We start from the raw sequence: 12298 nt of genomic DNA on the forward strand, positions 1-12298 counted from the left end.
GCCAGATTCTCTAAACCGCTTTCCTTTCACAGCTCAATCTCTGCTTTACTTCAAGTAAATATTTTCGTTACTTAAAAACTCTGAATCAAAGGACCATAGCTCTCTAATCTTCCTCTCAGAATTTAATATTATACTCATGAAAGTACAGTTCAGAAGTAATTGCACTGATTTAATGCAATAGTAAAAGCCTGTGCTCTATAACTGCGTCAATTTGTTTTTCAGGTGAAGACAGATGATAGAATAATCAAAATGGACCTCGGCCTCTTATTCCTGAAGCTGCATCGGCTGGATGCAGGGACCTATTTTTGTCAGACGGTGGAACACAGCATTGTTCACACTGTCAGGAAAATCACCCTGGAAATAGTTGAGGAAGAACGCGTAGATGAAATGTTCAGTAAAGACTATGAGGAGGAGATACCTCACAAAATGCCATGCCCAGTGCAGAGCAGTATACCTCAGGCATCAAAGCCATGGTACAAGGAATTTCTTCAACTAATAGGTTACAGCAACTTCCAGAGGGTGGAAGAATACTGTGAAAAAGTGTGGTGTACAGATAAGAAGAGAAAAAAGCTCAAAATGTCTCCATCTAAGTGGAAATATGCCAACCCTCAGGAGAAGAAGGCAAGGATCCGGCCAGAGCATTACCGGTTGCCCAGGAACATAGCTGACTCTTGATGGACAAAATATATCCACAGTTTCTGGGCGAAATTTTATTTGGACTTAAGAAAGAGGGAGAAAACAGTCTTGGTTTTGGTAAATGACACAGGTCTATATATATAGAATATTGGGACTGAAAACAAAAATGCTCTGGTAAGTTATACTGTACACTCATGATGACTGTTTAGAAGTATTTTAAACAAAATCTTCTTAACTATCTGATTCTAGGTAGGTCAATGCAATCAGAGTTTTGCATTAGGGAGGACGTGACAATCTTCAGACTTTGAGTGCTCGAATCAGTTTCCTGTGTGGACCATGCTTGCGCTGTATATTGTTGCACATGATGGCATATTTAACAAATTCAAATAGCTAAGCATTCACAAGTGGATGAAAAATACAACACGTGTCTTTTCTTAGTTTCACTAATTTCTCATGCTTCTGAAAGCAGCACGTCTTAAGATCTCTCCTTTTGATTGTGACCTGTATGAGTTTATCACTGAGAACAATGAGTTGTGTTAATACAGTGTACTGCTATTTCTAAAGGTAATGAAGGGAAATCCTATTTACTTCCCACCATTTTTTGTCTTATCAGTCATTTATGAAGCACAGTGTGCTCTCACAGCTAAATAATATTGCCTGGTAACTTGATGTAAGTCAAATGCATGCTGAGAACACAAACAGAACTAAATTCTTCAACTTATTTATATAAAAAGTTGGAATAATGGTTTAGATAGAAAACGAGTCTATCTTGCCTCTAGTAATGGATCTTGCCTTAGTAATGACAGGAATTGAGGGAGTGCCCTCTTGTGGCAAAACAAAGCAAAAGCCGATATTATCCTCTATTTTCTGAAGAAATGTGTATAGCGAAGAAGTATTACCCAGATCCACAGCTGGTTTGTTTTCAGCACACACTTCTAGTCTCCGTGTGCTGAATCCACAGATTTAGAAGGCAGTGTTGGAAGTCATTAATACTGGAAAGACAGAATTTAAAGTAAGCAATGCTGTATGTTGTTAACGTGCTTTGGGGGTAAAATGCAGTCATAAAAATTTAGGATGTAGATTAAAACCAAGAAGAACATTATGCAGCTGTGTTTCTATAAATTCAGGGTCTGCTCCCAGTAGATCTTTTCCTGATATGTGATCTCTGGTCAAAAGGGCTGATTTGCTGCTCTCATGAGTGATACCAGGAGAGATCAAAGAACTAAAAGTCACTTATAATCTAGGTCTTTCAAGATTTACTTAAAAATAAATAAATAAATAAATAAATAAATAATAAATCTTTCTTCAAGTGCAAGAAACCAGATGTAGAAAATGCAGAAAAACTAGCATTTCACTACTTGAGAAATCTGATATTACAATATGAATTGGATTTTTTTTTTTCAATTGGAAATTAAAAAAAATGATAGGGAAGTTATAAACACAAATGAATCACAAATGAGTTAACTCCTCAAATGACAACATGATGCCAGTAGGGGAAATAGTCAAGCTGATACAGATTTTGATGCCACCAAGAAAATATACAAGGGATTCACCAGCTACAAAGAAGTTCATGTTCAGCTTCAACTTCTGACAGAAGTTAGATTTAGTGGGAATTAACAGCCTGGGTATCAGAGCTTTGCGAAGTTTGCTGTGTTAACAAACGCAGCAATCAATGCTAACCCAGTGATTCCCAAACAGGCTGTGTGTGAGATGATCGCGCGGTTGCTGGCAGGATCAGTGAGCTTTGCTGCGCTCCTCTGGGAACAGAGACTGTCCCGGTGTTTGAAAGGGGCCTGTGGGCACACTGTCAGCACCCGGAGTATGAGGAAAACAGGGTTTCACCTTGTGTTGGTATAACAGCAGATAAATCTTTCCATCAGCCAGTTGTGTTAAGAAAATCAATTTATCTGAGGGTTTGCATTTTGTTTAGCTAGAATGCCTAAGAGATGGGACCAGATGCTGTGCACAGCTTTGCATAAATTCACTCAGTTGCTAACTTTGACCTGATACAGGAGATTGGATAAATTCACTTTTCCATGACAGTTTAATGGCACTTAGTTGCAGTTAGGATCCTCTGTTTGTTTGCAGTTATATGGAAAGCGCTAGCACTGATGGCTGTGGAAGAGACAGCGTACACAGAACAAGCATCACTGATTTATACTTGGTCCCCTATACAATCTTCACTGGCATCCTTGATGGAAAACTGTTAAAACACTACTGAAATCCTTTTCTGATGAATTATGTAGTCCACTTCAACAGTAATAGGAGTTATGTTTTTCTTTTTTCTGATTCATTTGCTAGTATCTAGTGCCAAATGTACCATTAATGGACTATTAGAAAGGAATAACATCATCTCAGCCTGATGGAACAAATATAACTTTGTGTCTCATTCTCTGAGATTTCAGGTGGAAATCATGTGATATGCAAATCAGGATTCCTGATTTAATACAAGAGCGTGTATTTTTAGCTCCCCATCCCTTTAGTGGTTACATGTGGAGAATGGCATTAAATTTTTATTTACCTTTTAAAATTTAAATTTCTATCTATCTCACACCTTGCTACTTTCATGGTTGCAATGCCTGTGAGAATTCAGAACTACAAGGTCTTGTTCAAAGAGTGCTATGACATCTATGGAAGAGAGAGAGTGACAATGTATTTTGGAAGGATACGCACAAATGTGCTTGTACACAGACAATGTCATTTAAAATGCTTCTTTGTATATTTGGGGGGCATTGTCTGCTTCTTTTCATTATGACTTTGATGTATTTTGTATGTGCATGAAGTGGTAAAATTATAAATATAATTAAGAACCATATTTGGCTGAAATAATCTGTATTATTTCTCATAATTTATTTTCACCAGACAATATGATTATGCACAGATCACCAGTCACCCATTGTTATTTACAGATGCCCTTCACTGTGCACTTTATGAGCAATCTCAGGTCAAGACAGAGGCATGTTAGCCAAATGGGAAACTGTGGCACAGAGCAACAAGTAGATTTAGTCTGTTAATGTCAGGTAGATTTGGGAACGCTATGATTAGAGCAGCATCTGCTGCATGAATGTATTCTGAGAGTGCAACATGGTCACTTAAACCCAGAAGATTCTAATTGATGGAAATTCACTGAGAAACAACAATTTGGATAAAGCTTTAAACTCTGCTTTGCTGCCTGACGAGGGACAAGCCAGGTCGCTTGGACTAAACACTTACCTTGCTTTGCTCTTGCTCTTCTGTTGTCAATGAGATTATTGTCACCTTGTACAAACTACTGTGCTCTCAGATTCTGTTGGGACCTCAAGCCAGGAGAGTTTTAGCCTGCTGTGAAATTTCTGGCTTATATATCTCAAAATGGGATTTTAGTATCTACACAACTTTTCAGTAGCATAAACCAGATCTCTTTACGTAGGCAAGAGAGAAGAATAATTGCCCTACATCCAGGTACCTGAAGAGCAGAGTTAACAGTCATATTTGAAGAAGTTCTTGAATTAACATAAGTAGCATAGTTATAGAGTTTCTCTTGTTCATTTATTTTCTTTTAATTTGGTGGGAAAAAATCAATTTTCTTTTCCCCCTAAAAAAAAGCAGTTGGTCAGTTTCCCTTTCTGAAAGTCCTTTAATCTGCTCAGTCTACCTTGGAGCAGTGAGGCTGGAGTTATTTATGTAACTTCATGTCTCTGGGTCCAGAAGGCACAAACGCCTCTGAAAGCTGCACTGTCCAGATAAGAGGCACTGAAAGTGAGCTTTTCTACATCTGTAACCTAGCAGGACGTCTGCAATTCCTATCAGCCCTGGAGTCCTGTTCAGTTCACCAAATTACCGCTTTTAAAGGAGAATTCATGTCCAGTTAACGTGGGTATTTATCGTAAATGAAGCCACGATTGACAAGTCTTGCCTTTGGGTGATATTTACTTTCTCTGCTAGTAATAACTGATTTTTTTTTTTTAATTTTAATTTTAATTTTTTTTGAGGAAATAAGTTATCTGACTAGCACTATAGACAGAAAAGTGGCAGAGCTAGCAATGTCAAGTAAAGCTACTGGTTGCTATGAGTTAAGCAAAATCTTACAGTGATGCACACATTTCTGAACAAATTTACCAAATATCAACCTAATCCATCACCATAATCCCATTTCACGAAATAACTTTGCCCCTCTGGGATATGACTCTTATGTAATGTTGAACCAAGAAATACATTGCTAAGCCTTTGCGCACATCTACTCATGATTTGCTGAAGTGAGAGGTGCAGGACTGAGCATAGTTGAATGTAGTTGGGGCAAGGGGGTCTTAGTTGCCCAGTTCCTAGATTTCCTGAGATTCTTATCCATATCTAGAAAAAGCAGATTTAATTGCAGGAGGAGAAGCCTAGATCCGTGAATGGTTTGGTGAGTCACAGATGCTGTTTCAGAACATCTGTGGGCTAAAGAGCCATTGCGAATAACTTGTTTCAGTAGACTTCCCCAATTGCAACGTTCGGCAATTTCCATTGAAACAAAACATCTCTTTATTGGCAGTGTTAGTTAATTTAACTGCAGAATTTCATGCCTTTGAGAGTGTTTTTACACATCTTTCAAAAGCCAAGTTTGAAGAAGTACAGTCTAGGATTACATTTAATGTGGGTGCATTTGTATACAAATTACGAATTCTCAGAATATCTCTAGTCAGTTTGAAATTCAGCGTATCCAACAAAAATCACACATGTAGCCCATAATGATTTTTTCTCACTCTGAAGAATCACACTCATCCCGTGCCCTCAACACGGATTTCAAGCATGTCTGTGATGGCACATAATAATGTCTATCATCATCATCACCATCATCATCATCATAAGCTGCAACAGCTGTAACTCACTATCTTCTCCTTTTCCCAATAATAAGAGATGAAATTTGCAGACCAATGGGCATAACTAATGCACTATGAGAATTTTCTGCATTTTAATTTGCTAGATGTATTAAAAGGTGCTATTAATAATCAGGATTTGAAGAATGCACTGTGGACTTTGTCAAAATCAAGGTAATGGAAATATTCCACCTGTAGCTTTAATTCAGGCATACAGATCATTAGTATTAATTTACTGCATTTTCTTCAGCTAAAATGTATTAGTTACTACATTATTATTTTGCAGTCAGTAAAAATATTTGATAGCGCTTTTTATGTTCAAAATTTGCTTAGTTTCACAACAGCCACCAGAGGGATGAAAATACCTTTTAGCATCCTTTACTCTGTGGTTTACAGGAGCAGAAATGGCCCATGGCCAGACAAAGCTCCCCCACGACACAATGCGGTGTGGTACCAGGTGAGTGGGCAAGTTAAATCAACACGGTGTGATGCCATGCAGAGACCCCAGCTTGTGCTCCAAAAGCAGTGTGTAAGGGCATGTTTGTACTAATCAACTTTTTTTTCAAGCAGCTTCAGTTTATGGTAGTACAGGCTAACACATCCTGCTCAGTCACTCCTGCTAGAGGGTGGAAACTTTTGGAAGAGGGTAAAAGAGAAAAATCAGAGGTTAGTAAGTCTATTAAGGAATATAAAGCCTCTTTATGGTGATGTCCATTCATGGTCTTGTCAGACTGAGTCCAGGGTACAGTCCATATTAATATTTAAAGTACAAAAGCCTGTGGATGTTCAGGGTTCTTTGTTTTTTGGTGGGGTTTTTTGGGGTGTTTTTGGGGGGGTGGGTGGGGAGGGGGAAGGAACGTGTTGGGGTTTGTTTGTTTGAGTGGGTTTTTTTTCTTCTTTTATTTTCCTTGTAGTTGTTTGTGGGGTGCCGGACTAGTCCAGGTTTGTTAGTGCCGAATACAGGGCCATTATGACCCAGCAGAAGGGGCCCTGGGGGAGTCCAGCTTGGGCAAGAGCAGGGATTGAGCAACTTGCTTATCTTGCACTGATAAGCACCGGACCTGAACAGGGGCAGGAGATGAGCAATTTGTTCATCTTAACAAGCTGCAGCGCCTGACGGGTCTACTCCTTAATCAACTAAGTGACGCCTGGGGTGCGGGGGAGCCTTCACAGCTCAACGTTACTTTGGTAAAACTAAACAGACCACTGCACCTCTGTACTGAACACCTTTGTTCTCTGCCACTTCCCCCCCAGCCCCGATCAACTGCACATCGAGCCTTGTTAAGGGCCAGTCGGCACACAATACCTGACTTAGTCCCACCTCGCCAAAAGTATAAATCTGGCATTTAGAATCCTCTTTTTTTGAGGACGAGAACTCCAACTATCCGGAAGGGTCGATGGGCCCGGACGGGCCTGGACCTCTCTCTTCCCCAAGCAGGGACGCCTCTTTGGTAAGACTTGCGCCTCTGATTATGTCGGATGTTACGCCGGGAAAACTATCATTAACAAAAGCGCTGAACTATTAACTTGAGCTCAAAATTGTTGCAATAAATGCATTTATCAATGGCAATTCCGAACTTTTTATATCTGTTGCCTCAATAAATTACCTATTTTTCTTTTCAACTTTGCGAAACTGTTTCAGTGAAAATCCTTAGCGGGGCTCTGACAGGCAAACGTTGACTCTGATATGTGGCTACACACATAATCTTTTAGACATAAACCATTGACCAAGTCTGGGACTAAGACTGGGCCTAGCCGCACCTAGGCTCCTCTCTGAGAAGGAGTTTAGAAAGCAAGGGGGTCCTTTCTGAACCTCGTGACTCAACGGGAGGGCCTCCCTCAGCCACACATCAGACTTGTACCCTTTCATGCGACATTGTTGAAGAAAAATAGACATTTTTAGATTGCAATCTCTCAGGTCCTTTTCAGATGTGTTCATTAGGATGAGATGATTCATCAGCATAATTCCACCATGATGCTGTAAGGTAATCAGAAAGACCATTTCAAGCTAATTTTTGTCTCAAAGTAAATACTCCAAAACATCAGAACTATCAATACAGCTGAAAATATGGTAACTACTTCTAAACGATTTTGTTTTACAGAGCTAGAAAATAAAGTCTATGAGGAGGATGATATTGACAACGTTCAACAAGAAAATGCATATTGGGAAATGGTTTTGGATGGAGGGATTTGGGGTTTGTTTTGGGATTTGGGTTTTGTTTTTAAACAGCAGAAATCATTAAGTGATGTATTCTCATTTATTCGGAGGTCATATTTGAAGAGAGACTAGTCTTCATAAGAAATCATTATTGTTTAGATTTGCTTGGAAACTAGAGGAATTATGTGTTCACTCACTTTTATACCATGTTACTGTGAAAAAAAGATATTCATAAACCTGAAGTATAACTTGCAAAGAATACTTGGCCTTTCTATCTTCCTGCCTTTTAATCATCTTGACAAAGAACAAAGATGGAGTTTTTTTAACATCTAAAAAATATAACTTTTTTTTTTTTTTTACGTGCACTGACCTTTTAAGAATGTGAACATGGTAAAAATTCATTTAACCTCCAGAATATAAAATAATGTCTTGAAATTATAAACGTTCCAGCCTAGAACATTACCATTTCTGTTCTGCACTCTGACTTTTTGACTGTTTTCCACATTTGGTGGCATTGTTTTGTGAAATTCATTAAATGTTACCCTGGGCACAGAGAACTGTGAGGTGGTAGATGAATATTCAGCTTTATATTGGCGTTGGCTTAGTGTCTATAATGATTTGAGAACTGGTTACCCACAGAAGCGTTTAGAAAGGACCTTGAATTGTGATTTGTTATCATAGTTTTATATATATATACTTATAGTTATATATAGTTATTATGAATCGTGGGGAATTTTTTCATTGCATAGATAATATGCTCCAGAAAGCCAGAAATATTTTTTTAACTTAATAAATAAATAAATAAATGTTTTCTATCCCATCAATCCTTTTCAAAGCACTTAAAATGCACAAATCAGGAAACCATGGAATAGAGGAAACAGTTGCAAGGGTGGCCTTTCTGGGGCTTCCTCAGTGCTTCCTGACTGGTTAATATGGTCAACTGCTGTGTCTTTGGTGGTGAACGTAGAGTCAGTACAAGCTAAAGACCTTCCCATCCTCTTCTGTAGCTGTCAGTGGGGCTGAAGCTGCCAAGAGGATTGCCACTGCTGCAGTTGTGCCAGGGAGCATGCCCCAGCAGCGATGACTTTCACCACTGGCTGTTTTCAGTGTATTCAATTGCAGCGCTGCTCTGATCCAGGGGATTAGGCAACACACGGATTGTGAAGTCTTCTGGTGGACATTGCAAAAGCTATGTGGCAAGAGCAAAGGGACGCATTGGTGGAAGACAGCTGGATGTAGGATGACTGGTAGGGAAGGGGATGAAGAATGTGAGGAACCATTTCACATTCACAATCACTACTTGCAATTCACTGCATTTGATATTTTACAATGCAGGAGAAGGAGGTAGGAAAAAAGTATTTGTAACTTCTGTATTTTGAATTTACCCTCTTCGAAAGCTGGTTTCACAGAATTAAAAGTAAGCAAATGGCGCCATTTGGTTAGCAGATGCCACATGCTGCACAGAGCTTTCAGTCTGCACAGAGAGCCATCATCACTGCAATTACACAAAGGCCTCAAAAAAAAAAAAAACCCCAAAAAACCCTACCAGCCTTGTTGGAGCTGTACATGCATGGAGGCTACAATTTCAAAAGCTGCAGAGGAATCATGCCTGGCCCCTATCCTATTTGGGCTGTAGAGGAAGTGGGTTTTCTTTCCTCTCACTAGACATAAGGCTATAAAAGACTTTGAAAGGTGGAAGAGCTGAAAAACAGACTGTGATCTCTTTCTGGTCCCATATTCAGTCCATCCCCTACATAGGAATTGGGGTTTTTTAAGCCACATTAAAAAGCGTATCACATGAAGTAATTAGTCTATTTTTGTAACCACAAACAAAAGCCATGTTGTGGGAAATCTCTTCTTACCTGAAACAGAACCTTCCTGTCATCAGCACAGCAGAGGCTGTTCTCCCCACACAAGGTCTAGACAGGCAAATAGACCAAGGTGTGACTAATCAAGGATATCATAGTCAAGGTAGTGATTTATGCAGCACAGATAGTGTCTTTCTTTAATGCATACAAGACTTGTACCTTAAATAAGTAAAATTAACCTGCTGAATTTGCAATCAATAGATATTATGTAACAGACTTAAAGAAATTACTTCTAACTTTGCTTTCTTTGGAGATAAACTATTTTGTTTCTTTCAGCAAGAGTTGGTTATCTCCTAACGTGACAAGTTTGAGGGCACACAATAAGAGGCATTTGTTCTGATCATAGTCCTAAGAAGAGGTTTTCCTCTCATACATTCACTGCTCTTGCTGGTTTTTCTGGTGTACCACACAAGTGCTGCAGGAACAGAAACAAACATCTTATTGTCATGTGCTTTGTGTGACAGATATGAGACTTTACTTAAGATGCACAATGTAGAGATTATCAAATACATGGCAAAAGAAGAAACATTTCCAAGAACATATTTCAGGCCACTGAGCTAGGTCCTTGTGGCCAAGTCTTCAAGGTATTCACAATAGTGTGCAAAGTAGCAACTAATTTCCAGCCTCCTCTTTAATGACAGGAGCAGGTAGCTACTACACAGATGTCCATGCTAAGCAATCTCTCCATATTTTGATTTATGCTACTCCAAGGATCAGATTTCTGTTCAGAAGAAAACTGATTTTAGATCAGAGGCAGGATCTGATAGAGACTGAACATCCTCATCACTACAAGGAGCACTTTGCTTTCCATTCTACCAGGAATTCTTTGGGACTTTCTACCACAAGCAAATAACACAACCTCATCTAGGCTTCTTCTCCCACGAAAGGCTGGACCAGATGATCTTTCCAGGTCCCCTCCAATCTAGGCTAGTCTGTGATTTGGTGAGTCCGTGAACATCACAATTCAATTAATTGCACTACATTTAGTATGTGTTGAAAACAAAGTAAAGCTATTTATGTCTTTCTCTGGCTTCAGATTTGTGTGCCCGTCAATTGTAAAATCTTTCCATTACTTTTTCCTGAAAGAGAGATGTCATGCCTCAACAGGGACAGTTATCCTTAAGAGAAAGTACTAGGTGAAAATATGTTCTTTGGTGCCTCTTCATATCCAGGTTAAAAACTGAAGAAGGCTTCTCTGCTGTATGTTTTTCTCATGTTTAATAACTTGTTTCTCCAGTTTCTTACCTCACTACAGATCTGGGTACTGGGGAAAAGTGCACACAGATTTACTTGTTGACTGAATGAAGCTCCAACCTTCAAAAAGATGGAGCTAGAAGGAAATACTTCACACAGGTTGGTAACAGCAATGACAGTTGCTGAGAGATCCACATGATCCACCTCGGCCTTATCGCTTTCCCAGCCCTCTGTGGGATTTAATTGAAGAGCTACTCCTTACTTGTTAGCTCCACTGCTAATTCTTTTGAGTTCAGAAGATGTCCAGAGTAGAAAAAAACTCACCTCCTGGTAGGCCTGAGTCACAATGATGAAAAGCCAATACTGCCGGTAGCCCTGGCATACGTACGTACTACAAGACTTGAAAGCAAGCCCTGTAGCTACTCCAATTATCAGAGCTTCCCAGGCATCAAACACCTGATGGCTCTGCCCAAGAATAACGTGAACAAGGCAGAATTTCATCATTAAAGAAGAACATTACTCTGAGTTCAGAATGCCTGCTGTTTAACATGTAATGCAATTAAGTGAAGTTCACCAAATGGATGAAATGGAAATATGATGTTCAGATTAGCTGATGCCCATGTGGTATGCTGAAGGCTCATCAGTTTTCATGTGAGGGATCAGAAAGAATGTTCTTCCCATGCAACTCTGATCCAGGCTTAGCCCTGTCCTTATTTTCTTCATTTTCTTACCACCACCACCCCCCACACACACACCCCCACACCCCTGCCCCAGGATTATTTCTGCTTTCCATCATTATATTATCTGAAATTAAAATTAGAAGCCTTATGGACTTCATGAAGTCCATATTTCCTTGAGTAATCTGGTGGCCTTCTACGATGGAGTGACTGCATTAGTGGATAAGGGAAGAGCAACAGATGTCATCTATCTTGACTTCTGCAAGGCCTTTGACAAGATCCCACACAACATACTTATTACTAAATAGGAGAAAGATGAGTTTGATGGATGGACTATTTGATGGACAAGGAACTGGCTGGATGGCCACATCCAAAGTGTTGCAGTCAATGGTTCAGTGTCCAGATGGAGATCAGTAACAAGTGGTCTCCCTCAGGGGACTGCGACTGGTACTTTTCAATATCTTTATTAATGACAGACAGTGGGATTGAGTGCACCATCAGCATGTGACACCAGACTGAGTGGTGCAGTTGGTTCACTGGAGGGAAAGGATGCCATCCAGAAGGACCTTCACAGGCTGCAGGAGTGGGCCCATGTGAACCTCATGAACCTTCAACAAGGCCAAGTGCAAGGTCCTGCACTTGAGTGAGAGCAATCACCTGTATCAGTACAGACTGGGAGATGAATGGATTGAGAGCAGCCCTGCAGAGAAGGACTTGAGGGTGTTAGTTGATGAAAAGTTCAACATGAGACATCAATGTGCCCTTGCAGCTCAGAAAGCCAACTGTATCCTGGACTGCATCACAAGAAACATGACCAGCAGGTTGAGGGAGGTGATTCCCCCCCTCTACTCTGCTGTTAAGAGACCCCACCTGGAGTACTGCGTCCAGCTCTGGAGCCCTCAGTACAAGAAAGACATGGACCTGTTA

General features: G+C 39.9%; 1 protein-coding gene across 1 annotated transcript in view; it reads left to right on the forward strand.

Moving 5' to 3' along the window:
- The window catches only part of SEMA3E (semaphorin 3E), a 147496-nt gene extending 144064 nt beyond the window's left edge, over positions 1–3432 (forward strand). Inside the window, exon 17 of the mRNA XM_054835466.1 lies at positions 223–3432. Within this exon, the coding sequence (XP_054691441.1) occupies positions 223–675 (453 nt within the window). The 3' untranslated portion in view covers positions 676–3432. The remainder of the gene's footprint in view (positions 1–222) is intronic.
- The last annotated feature ends 8866 nt before the right edge of the window (positions 3433–12298 follow it).

The sequence above is a fragment of the Grus americana genome, chromosome 1 (assembly GCF_028858705.1).
Source record: "Grus americana isolate bGruAme1 chromosome 1, bGruAme1.mat, whole genome shotgun sequence".
Taxonomy (NCBI): domain Eukaryota; kingdom Metazoa; phylum Chordata; class Aves; order Gruiformes; family Gruidae; genus Grus; species Grus americana.